General features: G+C 40.3%; 1 protein-coding gene across 1 annotated transcript in view; it reads right to left on the bottom strand.

Moving 5' to 3' along the window:
- The window catches only part of LOC133562893 (NT-3 growth factor receptor-like), a 97,600-nt gene that overhangs the window by 65,115 nt on the left and 12,975 nt on the right, over window positions 1-19,510 (bottom strand). Inside the window, exons 2-4 of the mRNA XM_061916708.1 lie at window positions 15,574-15,648; window positions 5,694-5,765; window positions 271-342 (exon numbers count right to left, since the gene is read on the bottom strand). Of these exons, the coding sequence (XP_061772692.1) occupies window positions 271-342; window positions 5,694-5,765; window positions 15,574-15,648 (219 nt within the window). The remainder of the gene's footprint in view (window positions 1-270; window positions 343-5,693; window positions 5,766-15,573; window positions 15,649-19,510) is intronic.

Genomic DNA, 19,510 nt, shown 5'->3' with positions numbered 1-19,510 from the left:
TTACCGACGCTTTTCTTTTGACTGACCTGACACCAATTACATATTAATCGTATCTTATATTGTTAAGATTTTGTTTTTACAACAACATCTAACACATTACGTTTAAATTGGATGTTATATTTAAATTGACCTCTTTATGTAATAGAATAAGAGCACAGTGCACACAGTCCAATAGGCTAACTCATTTTGACCTTGCTTATCATACACATTGCCTATATAGTATCAGTTTTCAGTTGTATTTACTGTAATCTTTGGAAAATGACAACTTACAGTTCAATGAGTTGGACGTTTTCAAAGCTCTTCCAGGACAAAGTCGTCAACATGGGATTCTTGGACAGGTTTCTGGGGGACAAAGTATAAGAGTAAAGCATTTGTAGAAGGGATTGGAAAATAGATGATTATTAAAATCAATGTGTGCTCTCTGTCAGGCGGGTGGGTGACAAAGCAGATACAGTGTTATAACAAAACCTTGTCCAGATCTGTTTTAGTAAAGCAATTGACGATTGCAAAGTTGTACCAGCTGTTTCTAATAAGCAAAGTCCATTGTTAATTAGTGCAATAAGTTACTCTGTATTTGCTTTTAATTTGTTTTGTTTCAATGACTATTTACTACACTGAATTATTGTTTGTGGCCACCTATTTATTGGCCACCAAAATTTCCCACGCATAGAAAAGTAGTGTCATAAACCTTGTCCACACTGCCACCCTGTATAACATGGCCAGCATCCTGAAGTTTTTATTATTATTTTTTTCACTGAGTTTGCTGCAATGATGCATGATGTTGGTAGATGACCCCGGATTTCCACTGGATGCATAATGGCTGCGGCGCCGCTATTGGATGGCGTCGTAGCCTAAATGTTTCCTTTCCAGGCAATGTTTCAGTTTCAACCGCCTGCGGACGCACTGCGTCATGGATCCAGCCCAGAGTCTGCCGTAAAAATACACAGAGCTTTTATTTTTGCCAAATGCCGGAAAAAGCCGCAGAAATTTCGCACAGATGGGATTAGGGCGACAAGAAGTACGATACAAACAAAATAAATGTGGTTGATTTTCATAATAAAACACACAGTTTTTAACACTGGCTAACTGACTGCGCAATTCACCAAATGTTTATCGCAATCACAATTTTGGCTGTCACGATTGCATGAGGGTGATCGTAAGTGACTTACCATATTAACTATGATTCTGATAAACGATAAAACACAAAACATTAAGGACATAGTAACGTCATTCCTCTTTTACTTCACAGATCACGTCCTCAAGATTGATCTTTTACAGCAGGGGTGCCCACACTTTTTCTGCAGGCGAGCTACTTTTCAATTGACCAACTCGAGGGGATCTACCTCATTTATATATATCATTTATATTTATTTATTTATGAAAGAGACATTTTTGTAAACAAGTTAAATGTGTTTAATGATAATACAAGCATGTGTAACACATATAGATGTCTTTCTTTCACGAAGACAAGAATATAAGTTGGTGTATTACCTGATTCTGATGACTTGCATTGATTGGAATCAGACAGTAATGATTATAACGCCCACATTTTCAAATGGAGGAGAAAAAAAGTTGTCCTTTCTGTACAATACCACATGAAAGTGGTTGGTTTTTGGCATCTAATTCATCCAGCTTCCATACACTTTACAAGAAAAACATTGGCGGCAAATTCCGTAGCTTGCTTGATTGACATTCACGGCACCCGAGGGTCTTGTGAGATGACGCTGGCTGCTGCCGGTTCATTATTATGAAAAAATGACAGAGAGGAAGGCGAGAAACACTTTTTATTTCAACAGACTTTCGCGCCGTCCCTTCCGTCAAAACTCTAAAGGCCGACTGCACATTTCCTATCTTCACAATAAAAGCCCTGCTTCATGCTGCCTGCGCTAACAAAATAAGAGTCTCGGAAAGCTGGCGTGCACAAGTGATGTGCACGCCAGCTTTCTGAGGGATCGCTTGTGCACGCCAGTTTTCCGTGACTCTGTATTTAGTTAGCGCAGGCAGCATGAAGCAGGGCTTTTATTGTGAAGATAGGAAATGTGCAGTCGGCCTTTAGAGTTTTGACGGAAGGTACGGCGTGAGAGTCTGTTGAAATAAAGTGTTTCTCGCCTTCCTCTCGGTCATATTTTCATAATAATGATCTTGCAGCAGCCAGCGTCATCTCACAAGACCCTCCGGTACCGTGAATGTCATTTAAGTGACGTCTTGGTGAAGATTGATGATCACTAATTTTTAGATCTATTTTTTTTAAAAGCCTGGCTGGAGATCGACTGACACACCCCCCGCGGTCGACTGGTAGTTCGCGATCGACGTAATGGGCACCCCTGTTTTACAGTAAAGCAAAATGTGTGCATTACCACCGCATTAAAAAAAAAAAAAACCATAAGCGTGCAAACCAACTTTATTACGTCCATAAGTGCTAAGAAAACATAGCTTACACAACCCTATAGTCTTCCGTTGTCTGGCAGCACTTTGAACACCTCAGCTTTACTTATTTCATCAGGAAGGCAACGTCATTTAACAAAAATATGAGGAAAATGAGCTAAATAAGGTAGCATGCATACAATATGCAATAGTATGCATACAGTTAGCCTTGGTGAAATACCAAAATGTATGACACTGAGGTGTATACCTGCTAATGTGGCTTAAAAATACCTAGCGTGCTAATGTTAGCGTGCTGAAATACTAACTGTATTTTGACACCTACCTCATTTACTTATGTGACAACCTCCCTGAAATTGAGTAAACATCAAGTACTAAAATATGTTACTCTGCGATATATACCTGTGAAATTAGTTAAAAATGTTAGCATGGTAACGCAACCATTCATCAACTATCAAAATATGACTGATGCATGTATAAAAGTGGCTAAAAAATATGGCCTATAAATGTTAGCATGTTAACATGTGGCATTCGTCAAGTAACAGAATATTTGACGCTGAGGTTGACACATGCAACATTTTTTTTGAAAAAGCTATCATGCTAAAATTAGAATGCTATTATGAAATTAGCTACGAGCCTTAAATGGCTGTCAGGCCACACTTTGGACATCCCCGGCGTATTCCATTACAATTGACATGACGTCACACTGCCACCATACTGAAATAATGTTATTAACAATATAGAGTGTTTTATATACTTAAAGGCCCCATGCCATTGCTGTTGTTTTTGAATGTAAAATAGTTGACATTTTTTATTATCCATGAACATATATATATTTAACTACAATATTGTTTGTTTTGATATACTGGGAGGTGATAGAACACTGCTGTTCTGTTTTCGAATGTATAATCACCTTGGCAGCTGATACTAATTTTAACATTCTGTGAAAAAAGATGTTGAAGCACAGTGATCTTAAAGGCCTACTGAAACCCACTACTAACCACCACGCAGTTTACTAAATTGCAATTTTAAATTTCCCGGGAGTTTCGTCTTCGAAACGTCGTGTAATGATGACGTGTAAGCAAGAAGTTACGGGTTTTTAGGAAGTATGAGCGCTGCGCACACACGCAGCTAAATGTCGTCTGCTTTAACGGCATAATTATACAGTTTTTTGGACATCTGTGTTGCTGAATCTCTTGCAATCTGTTCAATTAATATTGGAGAAGTCACAGTAGAACAGGGGTGCCCATTACGTCGATCGCGAGCTACCAGTCGACCGCGGGGGGTGTGTCAGTCGATCTCCAGCCAGGCTTTTAAAAAAAATAGACCTAAAAATTAGTGATCATCAATCTTCACCAAGACGTCTCTTAAATGACATTCACGGTACCGGAGGGTCTTGTGAGATGACGCTGGCTGCTGCAAGATCATTATTATGAAAATATGACCGAGAGGAAGGCGAGAAACACTTTTTATTTCAACAGACTCTCACGCCGTACCTTCCGTCAAAACTCTAAAGGCCGACTGCACATTTCCTATCTTCACAATAAAAGCCCTGCTTCATGCTGCCTGCGCTAACTAAATACAGAGTCACGGAAAACTGGCGTGCACAAGCGATCCCTCAGAAAGCTGGCGTGCACATCACTTGTGCACGCCAGCTTTCCGAGACTCTTATTTTGTTAGCGCAGGCAGCATGAAGCAGGGCTTTTATTGTGAAGATAGGAAATGTGCAGTCGGCCTTTAGAGTTTTGACGGAAGGGACGTCGCGAAAGTCTGTTGAAATAAAAAGTGTTTCTCGCCTTCCTCTCTGTCATTTTTTCATAATAATGAACTGGCAGCAGCCAGCGTCATCTCACAAGACCCTCGGGTGCCGTGAATGTCAATCAAGCAAGCTACGGAATTTGCCGCCAATGTTTTTCTTGTAAAGTGTATGGAAGCTGGATGAATTAGATGCCAAAAACCAACCACTTTCATGTGGTATTGTACAGAAAGGACAAATTTTTTTCTCCTCCATTTGAAAATGTGGGCGTTATCATCATTACTGTCTGATTCCAATCAATGCAAGTCATCAGAATCAGGTAATACACCAACTTATATTCTTGTCTTCGTGAAAGAAAGACATCTATCTATATGTGTTACACATGCTTGTATTATCATTAAACACATTTAACTTGTTTACAAAAATGTCTCTTTCATAAATAAATAAATATAAATGATATATATAAATGAGGTAGATCCCCTCGAGTTGGTCAATTGAAAAGTAACTCGCCTGCAGAAAAAGTGTGGGCACCCCTGCAGTGTAAAGATGGAGTTCGGAAGCTTTAGCCTTTAGCCACACAAACACACGGTGATTCCTTGTTTAAAATTCCTGGAGGTAAAACTTTCCTATGGATCAGAGCTCGGTCAAGCAAACATGAATCATGACGGAATGTCAACCGGCAGATTTTGGTGAGAAAATTGTGGTTAAAAAGTCAGTTCTTACCGGAGAAAAGCTGAGTTTGTGCAGTCGACTCCCCTGAGACACTGCGCGTCAACACACCCGTGGAGACACCCTTCCGACTATCAGGTAATATTAAACTCACTAAAACACTAGCAACACAATAGAAAGATAAGGGATTTCCCAGAATTATCCAAGTAAATGTGTCTAAAAACTTCGGAATCCGTCCCAATGCAATCGCGTTGGGTTTTTTTTTTAACTCTTTTTTTTTTTTTTTTTCTAGTCTGTCGCTATCAATATCCTCAAACACGAATCTTTCATCCTCGCTCAAATTAATGGGGAAATTGTCGTTTTCTCGGTCAGAACAGCATTTTTTGTTGGAGGCTCCCATTAAAATCAATGTGAATATGTAAGGAGTCCCCACACGTGTGACGTCATCGTCTGCGACTTCCGGTAGAGGCAGGGCTTTTCTCTTTGCACCGAAAGTTGCGAAATTTATCGTGGATGTTCTCTACTAAATCCTTTCAGCAAAAATATGGCAATATCGCGAAATTATCAAATATGACACATAGAATGGACCTGCTATCCCCGTTTAAATAAGAACATCTCATTTCAGTAGGCCATACCTGACACTTTGAAACAGTAGTCGATAAAAGTAGTGAATTTAAAAGTACATGAGTTTAGTTTTTTGTAGTTCTATTGTCGTATCAAATAGGTTCATGGAAATTTATTGATATTGGTGACGACTACTGTTATTCAGGTACCGTGACAACCCTAGAGGAGGGGTTAGATACGCACAATTTGACTCCAAATTGTGTGAATGCCCACACATATTGTAAAGTTTTTTTTCTAAAGTGACACAAGTGGGAACACTTACATGTAACTCAGTTGTGGGTTGTTGAAGAAATCACTTGGCTGGACTGTCTGCAGGCTGCTGCTGGTCACAGTTCTATAATATAGACAAATGTACAAAAATAGAGAGTGTGAGACATGCTGTGTGTGTGTGTGTGGGTGTGTGTGTGTGTGTGTGTGCAAAACCCAAAACCAGTGAAGTTGGCACGTTGTGTAAATCGTAAATAAAAACAGAATACAGTGATTTGCAAATCCCTTTCAACCCATATTCAATTGAATAGACTGCAAAGACAAGATATTTAACGCTCGAACTGGAAAACTTTATTTTTTGCAAATATTAGCTCATGTGGAATTTGATGCCTGCAACATGTTTCAAAAAACCTGGCACAAGTGGCAAAAATGGCTGAGAAAGTTGAGGAACACTCATCAAACACCTATTTGGAACATCTCACAGGCTAATTGGGAACAGGTGGGTGCCATGATTGGGTATAAAAGCAGCCTCCATGAAAGTCTCAGTCATTCACAAACAAGGATGGGGTGAGGGTCACCACTTTGTGAAGAAATGCGTGAGCAAATTGTCCAATATTTCTCAACAAGCTATTGCAAGGAATTTAGGGATTTCACCATCTACGGTCCGTAATATAATCAAAAGTTTCAGAGAATCTGGAGAAATCACTGCACGTAACATTGAATGCCGGTGACCTTGGATACCTCACTTCATAAAACCACTGTCAGTAACTACGGTTGGTCGCTACATCTCTAAGCGCAAGTTAAAACTCTACTATGCAAAGCGAAAGCCATTAATCAACAACAGCCAGAAACGCCGCCGGCTTTGCTGGGCCGAGCTCATCTAAGATGGACTGATGCAAAGTGAAAAAGTGTTCTGTGGTCTGACAATAGTGGATAAACCAGGATAAGTCACCTCAACAGTTGTTGTTTTTTTGTCGAACGGACCATAGTCCTTTGCTGCGCTCATCTGTTCTTATCAACTCATGTCCTGTTCTGTATACCGATGTACAGGCAGGAACTAAAGTGTGGGACTGTATAACTAAAATAAATAACAAAATATAAAAAATGTGCTATTTTTATATTGATATTTTTTGTCCAATAAAATTAAGATTCATCGAGAGGAGCCAGATGAGGTGGTTCGGGCATCTGGTCAGGATGCCACCCGAACGCCTCCCTAGGGAGGTGTTTAGGGCACGTCCAGCCGGTAGGAGGCCACGGGGAAGACCCAGGACATGTTGGGAAGACTATGTCTCCCGGCTGGCCTGGGAACGCCTCGGGATCCCCCGGGAAGAGCTAGACGAAGTGGCTGGGGAGAGGGAAGTCTGGGCTTCCCTGCTTAGGCTGTTGCCCCCGCGACCCGACCTCGGATAAGCGGAAGATGATGGATGGATGGATGGATGGAAAATTAAGATTTTAATTACTGAATTAAATTACTCTGAGGCATTAAACCTGCAAATACTTGTTCTTCTCTGGTTTCCCTAAGTTTACATTTTCACACTTTGCACTATTCTGTTACACTTTATCACGCATTTATTACATATTCTTTATAGTTTGTTTTTTTTAGCTTGAAATTGTCATGACGCGGAGTTGAACCCGCGTTTCCTCGGCGGCTGGAGCTGCGTGCGCCTCTACTGACAGTGCACTCAGACACGTCCTCACTCGTGCTGAGTGCAGCACGCCCAAGCAGCAACGAGCCTGCAGCCTATCTGTTAGGGTCAAATACACTTTCTTTCCGTCAAATTGATGACGTCACTAAAGGGGTTGGCTCCAAGGCCAAGTGCCTGGCTATTTAGGGAGGAGTCAGGATCTTGCTCCGGTGTTGCTGAGTAGAGGCGCAACAGTTTTGAATGTGCCAGGCTAGTGTTTGTTTGCTCCCGTGTATTTTCTGTTTTTGTACAAAGTGTGTTATATAAATGTGACTTTATGAAATTAAATATTTTTGTTAAACATGGACACAATTTTGGACATCAATTAGTAGCCGGCTGCACACGTCTGAACTAGCTTCATTTATATTTGGCAACCAGTAGCAGTAATAGTATAGGACTTTACCGCTACATGTAGCGCCAAGAGACGCCTCTGCTGACAGCGCACTCAGACACGCCCTCACTCGTGCTGAGTGCAGCACGCCCAAGCAGCAACGAGCCTGCAGCCTATCAATAATCAACACACCTGGATTTGATGAGAGGGAGCAGCATAAAGACCAGCAGACCCGAGGAACCTTTGCCAGAACGTCGCTAACCTTCCAGTAAGCATCACATCTGGCATTCCCTGTTTTCCAAGTGATTTTCTGGCCCTTGTTTTGCTCTATCTCTCCGTGTTTTCCCCTGGTTCATGTCCTTTTGTATTTCTTCAGTGACTCCCCTGTCCTCCATGATTGTGTCTTGTCACTCAACTCCCATCCGGATTCCCGACTGCTCTCCTCGATCCACGATCTGCCTGCTCGGACCCAGACCACGCTGCCCTGCTCTTGTCCATGACCTCTTGCCTGTCCACGACCTGCCTCTTCACCTTGCCTTCTTGGATAACGACGAAAGATACAACCAACATTTACATATTTAATATTACACATAGTCTAGAACAGGGGTGCCTATTACGTCGATCGCGAGCTACCAGTCGACCGCGGGGGGTGTGTCAGTCGATCTCCAGCCAGGCTTTTAAAAAAAATAGACCTAAAAATGAGTGATCATCAAATTTCACTAAGACGTCACTTAAATGACATTCACGGTACCGGAGGGTCTTGTGAGATGACGCTGGCTGCTGCAAGATCATTATTATGAAAATATGACCGAGAGGAAGGCGAGAAACTTTTTATTTCAACAGACTCTCGCGCCGTACCTTCCGTCAAAACTCTAAAGGCCGACTGCACATTTCCTATCTTCACAATAAAAGCCCTGCTTCATGCTGCCTGCGCTAACTAAATACAGAGTCTGGGAAAACTGGCGTGCACAAGCGATCCCTCAGAAAGCTGGCGTGCACATCACTTGTGCACGCCAGCTTTCCGAGACTCTTATTTTGTTAGCGCAGGCAGCATGAAGCAGGGCTTTTATTGTGAAGATAGGAAATGTGCAGTTGGCCTTTAGAGTTTTGACGGAAGGGACGGCGCGAAAGTCTGTTGAAATAAAAAGTGTTTCTCGCCTTCCTCTCTGTCATTTTTTCATAATAATGAACTGGCAGCAGCCAGCGTCTTCTCACAAGACCCTCGGGTGCCGTGAATGTCAATCAAGCAAGCTACGGAATTTGCCGCCAATGTTTTTCTTGTAAAGTGTATGGAAGCTGGATGAATTAGATGCCAAAAACCAACCACTTTCATGTGGTATTGTACAGAAAGGACAACTTTTTTTCTCCTCCATTTGAAAATGTGGGCGTTATCATCATTACTGTCTTATTCCAATCAATGCAAGTCATCAGAATCAGGTAATACACCAACTTATATTCTTGTCTTCGTGAAAGAAAGACATCTATATGTGTTACACATGCTTGTATTATCATTAAACACATTTAACTTGTTTACAAAAATGTCTCTTTCATAAATAAATAAATATAAATGATATATATAAATGAGGTCAATTGAAAAGTAGCTCGCCTGCAGAAAAGGTGTGGGCACCCCTGGTCTACACTCATTCACTTTGAGTAGTATAAACACGCCTCGTATTCCTCAAAAGTTTTTAATAAACCTTGTAAACCGCAGTCCTGCCCTGGTTGTCGCCTCCTTCCCTTCTCTAGTACATAACAAAAATAGGTTATTTTTAAGTGTTTATTGTGATTTTAGAGTTTTGTTTACATTGACTCATTGTTTTCCATGCCTGCTTTGACAATTGCATTCCTAGTGTGTGAACATGAGTGGGAATGCTGTCTATCTGTGTTGGCTCTGCGATGAGGTGGCGACTTGTCCAGGGTGTACGACGCCTTCCGCCCGTTTGCAGCTGAGATAGGCTCTAGCACCCCTCGCAACCATGTAAGGGACAAGCGGTAGGAAATGGATGGAGGGATTCATTCCTGCCTCGATAGCTGTGGGCATTTTAATCAGAGGAAGATTGCATTTGAAAAAAAAAAAAGTTAACATTTATCATATTCTTCTCAGGTCACAAAACATATCAATAATAATCGATATCGAACGATATGAAAATAACTTATATTGTGATATAGATTTTAGCCATATCGCCCAGCCCTACTACATCCACATTATATCAACCATCACAACGTTTACCTTGATGGCCTGATTTTTAAACTGTAATTAACCATAAGTAAGACTTCACACACAATACTCAATATTTACAAAAACTACAGGGGTCTTATGAATAATACACAAACATTCTTCTCAAACTAGTTCATCATCAGGTCAGCTTAATCATGCCTCAAAAAGTTTCTGCATTCTCAAATTAAACTAACAAGACTCTTGACATAGAAATGTTTTTTTCTAAGTTATGTTTTACTTTACCGACTAACAGGAAGTCAGAACATCTGAAGCAGTAAATACACACAGCTTTAACTTACAGTCTGTAGACATCGATGGCTTGCCTGCTGATGGCATCATACAAAACCCGTTTCCATTTGAGTTGGGAAATTGTGTTAGATGTAAATATAAACAGAATACAATGATTTGCAAATCATTTTCAACCCATATTCAGTTGAATATGCTACAAAAACAACATATTTGATGTTCAAACTGATAAACCTTTTTTTTTTGCAAATAATCATTACCTTTAGAATTTGATGCCAGCAACACGTGACAAAGAAGTTGGGAAAAGTGGCAATAAATACTGATAAAGTTGAGGAATGCTCATCAAACACTTATTTGGAACATCCCACAGGTGTGTAGGCTAATTGGGAACAGGTAGGTCGCATAATTGGGTATAAAAGCAGCTTCCATGAAACGCTAAGTAATTCACAAACGAGGATGGGGCGAGGGTCACCACTTTGTGAGCAAATTGTCGAACAGTTTTAGAACAACATTTCTCAACGAGCTATTGCAAGGAATTTAGGGATTTTACCATCTACAGTCCGTAAAATCATCAAAAGGTTCAGAGAATCTGGAGAAATCACTGCACGTAAGCGATGATATTACGGACCTTTGACCCCTCAGGTGGTACTGCATCAAAAACCGACATCAGTGTGTAAAGGATATCACCACATGGGCTCAGGAACACTTCATAAAACCACTGTCAGTAACTACATTTGGTCGCTACATCTGTAAGTGCAAGTTAAAAATCTACTATGCAAAGCAAAACCCATTTATCAACAACACCCAGAAACACCGCCGGCTTGGCTGGGCCCGAGATCATCTATGATGGACTGATGCAAAGTGGAAAAGTGTTCTGTGGTCTGACGAGTCCACATTTCGAATTATATTTGGAAACTGTGGACTTGGTGTCCTCCGGAACAAAGAGGAAAATAACCATCCGGATTGTTGTAAGCGCAAAGTTCAAAAACCAGCATCTGTGATGGTATGGAGGTGCATTAGTGCCCAAGGCATGGGTAACTTACACATCTGTGACGGCACCATTAATGCTGAATGGTCCACACAGGTTTTGGAGCAACATATGTTGTCATCCAAGCAACGTTGTCATGGACACCACTGCTTATTTCAGCAAGACAATGCCAAGCCACGTGTTACAACAGCGTGGCTTCGTAGTAAAAGAGTGTGGGTACTTTCCTGCCCCGCCTTCAGTCCAGAGCTGTCTCCCATCGAAAATGTGTGGCGCATTATGACGCCTAAAATACGACAGCGGAGACCCCGGACTTCTAAACGACTGAAGATCTACATAAAACAAGAATGGGAAAGAATTCCACTTTCAAAGCTTCAACTATTAGTTTCCTCAGTTCCCAAAGGGTTATTGAGTGTTGTTAAAAGAAAAGGTGATGTAACACAGTGGTGAACATGCCCTTTCCCAACTACTTTGGCACGTTTTGCAGCCATGAAATTCTAAGTTAATTATTATTTGCAAAAAAAAAAATAAAGTTTATGAGTTTGAACATGGCTTCACGGTGGAAGAGGGGTTAGTGCGTCTGCTTCACAATACGAACATCCTGAGTAGTCTGGGGTTCAATCCTGGGCTCGGGATCCTTCTGTGTGGAGTTTGCATGTCCTCCCCGTGACAGCATGGGTTCCCTCCGGGTACTCCGGCTTCGTCCCACCTCCAAAGACATGCACCTGGGGATAGGTTGATTGGCAACACTAAATTGGCCCTAGTGGGTGAATGTGAGTCTGAATGTTGTCTGTCTATCTGTGCTGGCCCTGCGATGAGGTGGTTACTTGTCCAGGGTGTATACCGCCTTCTGCCCGCTTGTAGCGAGCTAGGCACCAGCGCCCCCCGCAACCCCAAAGGGAATAAGCGGTAGAAAATGGATGAATGGCGTTTGAACATTAAATATCTTATCTTTGTGGTGCATTCAATTGAATATGGGTTGAAAAGGATTTGCAAATCATTGTATTCCGTTTATATTTACATCTAACACCGCTTCCCAACTCATATGGAAACGGGGTTTTTAAAACAAATAATAAAATGTATCCTTTTGCCTTTATGCCAAATTATGATGTAAAACATGTTAAATTCACATCTTCTAGTTTTGGCTCTGCCAGTGAGACATTCAACTTGAACTGCCTCATCCCAGAAAGAACAGCATCCGTTTTATGGCCCACCTTCGTTTCTGACAACTTTTTGTCTCTTATTGGTCAACGCTGCTTTAGTGAGGGTTTAGAGGAGGGGGGTGTGCGTCTGTGTGCGCAGACTAGCGCAGCCTGAAGCAGGTGGCGGACAGAAAAGAGGTCATTTGAGTGTTGTAACGCAGTGGTTCTCAACCTTTTTTCAGTGATGTACCCCCGTGAACATTTTTTTAACTCAAGTACCCCCTAATCAGAGCAGAGCATTTTTGGTTGAAAAAAATAGATAAAGAAGTCAAATACAGCACTATTTCATCAGTTTCTGATTTATTAAATTGTATAACAGTGCAAAATATTGCTCATTTGTAGTGGTCTTTCTTGAACTATTTGGAAAAAAAGATATACAAATAACTAAAAACTTGTTGAAAAATAAACAAGTGATTCAATTATATAGAAATATTTCTCCACATAGAAGTAATTATCAACTTGAAGTGCTCTTTTTGGGGATTGTAATAGAGATCCATCTGGATTCATGAACTTAATTCTAAACATTTCTTCACAAAAAATGAAATCTTTAACAGCTATATTCATGGAACATGTCCACAAAAAAATCAATCTGTCAACACTGAATATTGCATTGTTGCATTTCTTTTCACAGTTTATGAACTTACATTCATATTTTGTTGAAGTATTATTCCAAAAATATATTTATAAATGATTTTTGAATTGTTGCTATTTTTAGAATATTTAAAAAAAATCTCACGTACCCCTTGGCGTACCTTCAAGTACCCCCAGGGGTACGTGTGCCCCCATTTGAGAACCACTGTTGTAGCGTGTCCCCTTTTTATGCGGATTTATCTGCTATTGCAGATAATGTTGTCAGTTTGTAATATATACGTTTTGTGGGTATATTAAAATGTACTTTCTCAACTTAACACATTTTGATTTGAGAGGAAAATACATTTATTTGAGAGGGCTCTGTTCTTTCTTGTCCCAATGTCACAGGCCAGTTCTGGCCCACAACATCATTTTATCTGGCCCGCAACCACCTGGGAATTATATGTGTTAATAAAATACTTAATAATTTTTCAGTAAATGAAATAGATTTTTTTATTTATTTTGACAGAAAAAAATATATGTACTTCTTGATATTGCATGCCTTTTAAAGTTCAATAATATCCAATATTTCAACCAATATTACTGTATATTATCATACTTTCTGTCTTAATAAAGATAAATTAAAATGCTTAACTTACAGCAAAGTACCAATGAAATTACCGTATTTCCTTGAATTGCCGCAGGGCATATAGTATGTGCCTGCCTTGGTCAAACTCGCTTCCCAAAATAATTAGCTTAGTATTACCGCCTGGTCAAACTCCTGACGTCCCGAGTGACACTTCCTCCGTCATCTGTTTCAAAATGGAGGAGGCTGATTTCAATACCGGTAATTTGAAATCGCATAAAGGGAAGAAGATTAAGAGCTATTCAGTAGGATTTAAGGTCCAAGCTAACATCACACTCAATTTTTTACGGCATACCTTTGGTAAGTGCCGGAGTGAGAAAAGGTTTTAAAATAATTAACGCATGCTTACTTTTACTGCATGTCTTTGGTAAGCGCAGGAGTGAGAAGAGGTTTTAAATTAATTAGCGCCCCGGGGGCAATTCAAGGAAATACGGAAATAAAAATGATAATAAATCGTACAGTGTTCTTTACTTAATCCGGTTACTTTTAGACCTCCACCCCAGATCACACCTCAATCCAACCCACTTCTCCAAAGTGGGCTGGCTCAGGGTGGAGGACAGAGTAAAACAACTTGCACTGAGCCTAGTCTATAAAATCCGCTACACCTCCTTGATACCGAAGTACATGTCAAACTACTTCCTTAACTTAAATGACCGCCATAACCACAACACCAGGGGGAGCTCCACAAACCACGTTAAACCCAGATTCCAATCTAACAAAGGTCTTAACTCATTCTCTTTCTATGCCACATCAATGTGGAATGCACTCCCAACAGATGGAAAAGTAAGTGCATCTCTATATTCCTTCAAAACTGTTTTAAAACAACACCTCCAGGCAACTTCAACCCTTTACTAACACCCTCCTCCATTCACATCCCATCTCCCCGCATTGTAAATAACTTAATGTAAATAATCAAATGTATTTCAAATGTATATACTTGTTCTTATGCTATCTGAAGTCACTATGTTCTCTGCTGGCTGTACATATCCTGCTAAATAAGACCTACACTGTTTCAATGTCCACATTTCTCTGTGGATGCAATTGTTGATGACTGAAGTTCTGATATCAACCAAAGCTCCTCATCCCACCCCCCGGATTGTAAATAATGTAAATAATTAAATGTACATACTATGATGATTAACTTGTGTGATGACTGTATTATGTTGATAGTATATATTTGTACCATGAATTGATTAATGTGGACCCCGACTTAAACAAGTTGAAAAACTTATTGGGGTGTTACCATTTAGTGGTCAATTGTACGGAATATGTACTGTACTGTGCAATCTACTAATAAAAGTATCAATCAATCAATCAATCAATACAGCATATAACAGTAAATTGAAAAAAACTACCAGTTTTTGGCGTAAGAAGTCTGTTGATTAAACTGCCAGTTTTTGACTGTAAAATCTACTGTTGCTGTTTTTAACTGTGTATTACTGTAAATGGAAAGACGGTACATTTGTTTTTACGGTAGAAAAACGGGCAGCTATATTGCCAGAATTAAAAAAAAAAACTTGTACTGTTTTTCAATTAACAATATAATGATGTGGAAAAACAATGTCAATTTACAGCAAAATTCTGGCACCAAAGCTGCCAGGTTTTTTCCTAACGCCCCTTCCCCCCCAAAAAATAGTGGTACTCTTTTTCCATTTACCGTTAAATGTTGTAAACAACACAAAAAATATATACTACACTTTACAGTAAAATTGTGTAAATGTTAAGTTTTTACTGTAAAATCGACAGTCTACTTAAACCAATTTATATAATTAATAATGAAATCCAGAGGCAAATTCATACATTGTTCGCTGTTACAAGCGCCCCTCTGATGGAAGTCATAACTGCGAAGTGGCTCTCAATGAAAACCAGTTTGACATCCCTGCCCTACGTGAGCATGAACTGATTAAACAGTCCAGCTGCGATCGATTCAATAGCCTGAGAACCTATATTTTGGGTATTAATTGGAGAGACCTACATTAGGGTAAGGCAAGGGTAGGGTAATATGAAACAGGTGACAAAAAAAACATTTGGAGGGAATTCTTAATGACATACAGCCTCTGCAAGCCAGTGAACAGCTCCATGTGAACATCCTCTAATGTCCGAGCACCGGTCCAGTTCTCAAAATGCCTGAAAAGAAGCACACAATGAATTCATTATCAGAGAGTATATGTACTTTACAAATTCAACTGCAACGTCACAGAGTACACCTTTCTATGGCGACATCTTGCCGATAGCAGCCACACACATTAATGTTATGAGTTTGTCATGAGCGGCTGCTGATTTTGCATCACATCCATCCATCCCTCCATTTCTACCGATTATTCCCTTTGGGGTCGCGGGGGGAGGCTGGTGCCTATCTCAGCTACAATTGGGCGGAAAGCGGGGTACACCCTGGACAAGTCGCCACCTCATCCCAGGGCCAACACAGATAGGCAGACAACATTCGAACCAATTTAGTTTTGCCCAGGGGCGTCACTAGACCTAATACTGTACTGGGGCACACCTGGGGCACAAATAATTGATGTGAGTGTGCAAAGCGCGCAAGCAAAAAAAAATTTAGCACTTATTTATCATAAAAAATACATAAATAGTGCTTTAAACTATGAAATCATATCAGATGATATTGTATGGATATTTGATGAACCACCTGAAATTAACTAATGCATTTGATCTACTTGTGCACTTTTTTACTCCAGACTTCTAAACTGCTACTGGTAAAAGCAAAAAGGAAGAGCAATGAATCTTTTTGAAATATATATTGCAGTAATCATCTGCAAATTTAACATCTACAAAAGTAAAACAAAAAATAAAGCACCCCTACATCTCTGGGTTCTTTTATATTATTTAATTTCCATTTATGGCAATGTGGCTAATCCTATTTCAGATACACAAAACTATAAAATATACACACAACAATAAAGCCACGGTAGTAGAATAAATGAACAACTGTTGTGTGTCTGTTCAGGGAATCATTTTCTGAGAAGTAAACTGTAACGTCTCCTTTTCATTTTTGCAAAGTGGTCAATCACTCTGGACAGACATGGAAATATTACAGTAACTGTTATACAGTTGACCAGTGGTTCCCAACTGCTGGCTCCTGACATAAAAGTGGATTGTGTGTCATTTTCAGTGAGTCGCAGTCACATGTGTGCATGAAAAAAAAAGTTTAGGGAGAAAAAAATCTAATTGTGGCAACAAAACCAGATTATTTTAGCCATTTTTCTAGCGACTATTAGTGAGTATTTTAGCAAAAGGCAAAGCGACTAACAAGTTGGAGGAGGACTCAGGACAGACATGGAAATATATTTTTTAAAAATCTAAATGGGGCAACAAAACCCGATATTTTCAGCCATCTTTCTGAAATCAAATACAGAAAAGTTACTATTTTTTCTGGAAACAAAACCAGATGCTTTAGCTGTAGCCATTTTTCTGGTGACAAAACAAGATTATTTTAGTCAAAGTCACACCGATTAACAAGACAAGTCTACTGTGCTATTTTTCTGTGAAATAAACTTGAATGATTTAAAAATTTGCATCACGACTTGATGATATGGAAAAATGTTTTTCTTCCTGAAGATAAAGCATTTGAGAAGCACTCAACTCACACATGCTTACTCCAAATCATCATTGATGCAGAAGCAGCAGACAATAACCAACATTATGTTTCATGTTGATTGGAAATTCCCCCGACAGCTCGTACAGCAAATGAATATGTTTGTCTTGATGCAAGGAAGAACGTTAGCTAACTTAGCATCAACTTAAGACAATGATGTTGCCTAGCTAGTTAGGACTTCACTTACATCTCTCATTCCTCGCTTCTTCTCTGCTGCGGGCGAATAACTTTCTTAAATCCATCTAGGAGTTACAGTTTGAGCCAAATCAAAATCAAAATATTGTAATTAACAAATTGTTGTTGGCTAACGTCACCTACCTCACGCAGTGATTCGAATCCCCCCCCGCTCTCTCTCCCTCAACCGAAGTCTCGATCCACACGTGAATAAATTACCATATTAATTAGCCATGTGCTCACTGTTTCGTGGAGTGAATACAGTAGCAATCAATTACCATACTAAGTAGTATGTGCGCTGTTGTCTATGTTATGTAGACTTAAAACTCTGAAGCGTTTTTTTTATTGGTGAAATTTTTACTGGGGCACTGCAGATCAACAGTGGGGCACGTGCCCCAGTGAAATATGTCTGGCGACGCCCCTGGTGTTGCCAATCAACCTATCCCCAGGTGCATGTCTTTGGAAGTGGGAGGAAGCCGGAGTACCCGAAGGGAAGTCACGGGGAGGACATGCAAACTCCACACAGAAAGATCCCGAGCCCGGGATTGAACCCAGGACTACTTAGGACCTTCGTATTGTGAGGCAGATGCACTAACCCGTCCCCCACCGTGCTGCCCGATTTTTGCATCCCGAAATGTTTAATTTGTTTTATTATGTAATTTCAAAACTAGCTCAAAATGAATTGTTTTGTGTTTCATTCAATAATGTTCGTTTTCTTTTTACCGACACACCCCACTTTTACATTAGCCACGTGTTCAATACCAACGCGTTTTTGACGACCGTGCCCTTCAAACAGCATTTAATAGTGATGCTCGCTAGCTAGCCACTATGTGGACGTTTGCATACGCCAACCTTTCCCTCAATTCTCAACCAATCAGCTAGCAACAGCTATATACTTTTAGCATATCTAACTACAACGCTATTCGTAATGGCCCCAACCACCGCAGATCCTGGCAGCAATCCACACCTGTTGAATGTTTTGCAACAAATGGGGTTTATTCTCCTTTACAGACTGTCTGTGTGTGTGAGAAAGGTGAGTGTTAATGACCCATTAACAATAGTCAATTAGGAAATGATGCTGAATATTTCAGCGTTATTACACAGTACTGTATGTGATATTATGTGCTTGTATGGTACACTCAAAACTTTGTTGTGAGACTAGATAATATTACTGGGAATTGGTAGAGCGAAACTATAGTGTCGGACTACTATGATTGAGGGGCACTTCTGTTTTCTCGCCAGACGGATGTCGGAAGAAGAAAAGGACAGCTTTTATGCATCATTTCCGTATTAACATGTTCCTCCTTTACAGTTTGGTTAACTGTGAAAGTCACAAAAATGTTTACTGTCATGAAACAGAATATTTTTATAACAAGCTGAGCTTGTTATAAAAATACCTCATCTTGTTTTTAGAACAAGATTAGCTTTGTGGCAGAGCGAAATGTCGAGTTGATAATATGTCACGGCAAAATATGAGGGGCCGTTTGGGACCATATTCAGAATTACCTCTGACATACACAACTGAAATCCTCTCTCACATGACTGAAATTCTCTCACTCACACTACTGAAATTCCTTCAGACGCATTACTGAACCCCTTTCATACACACTACTGAAAACCTTTCACACAAACACACACGCACACACACACGCACACACATCAATCAATGTTTACTTATATAGCCCTAAATCACTAGTGTCTCAAAGGGCTGCACAAACCACTACGACATCCTCGGTAGGCCCACATAAGGGCAAGGAAAAATTCACACCCAGTGGGACGTCGGTGACAATGATGACTATGAGAACCTTGGAGAGGACGAAAGCAATGGATGTCGAGCGGGTCTAACATGATACTGTGAAAGTTCAATCCATAATGGATCCAACACAGTCGCAAGAGTCCAGTCCAAAGCGGATCCAACACAGCAGCGAGAGTCCCGTTCACAGCGGAGCCAGCAGGAAAACTATCCCAAGCGGAGGCGGATCAGCAGCGCAGAGATGTCCCCAGCCGATACACAGGCAAGCAGTACATGGCCGCCGGATCGGACCGGACCCCCTCCACAAGGGAGAGTGGGACATAGGAGAAAAAGAAAAGAAACGGCAGATCAACTGGTCTAAAAAGGGAGTCTATTTAAAGGCTAGAGTATACAAATGAGTTTTAAGGTGAGACTTAAATGCTTCTACTGTGGTGGCATCTCGAACACAT

The sequence above is a fragment of the Nerophis ophidion genome, linkage group LG12 (assembly GCF_033978795.1).
Source record: "Nerophis ophidion isolate RoL-2023_Sa linkage group LG12, RoL_Noph_v1.0, whole genome shotgun sequence".
NCBI classification, from domain to species: Eukaryota; Metazoa; Chordata; class Actinopteri; order Syngnathiformes; family Syngnathidae; genus Nerophis; species Nerophis ophidion.
This window is presented reverse-complemented; position numbering and strand designations above follow the sequence as displayed.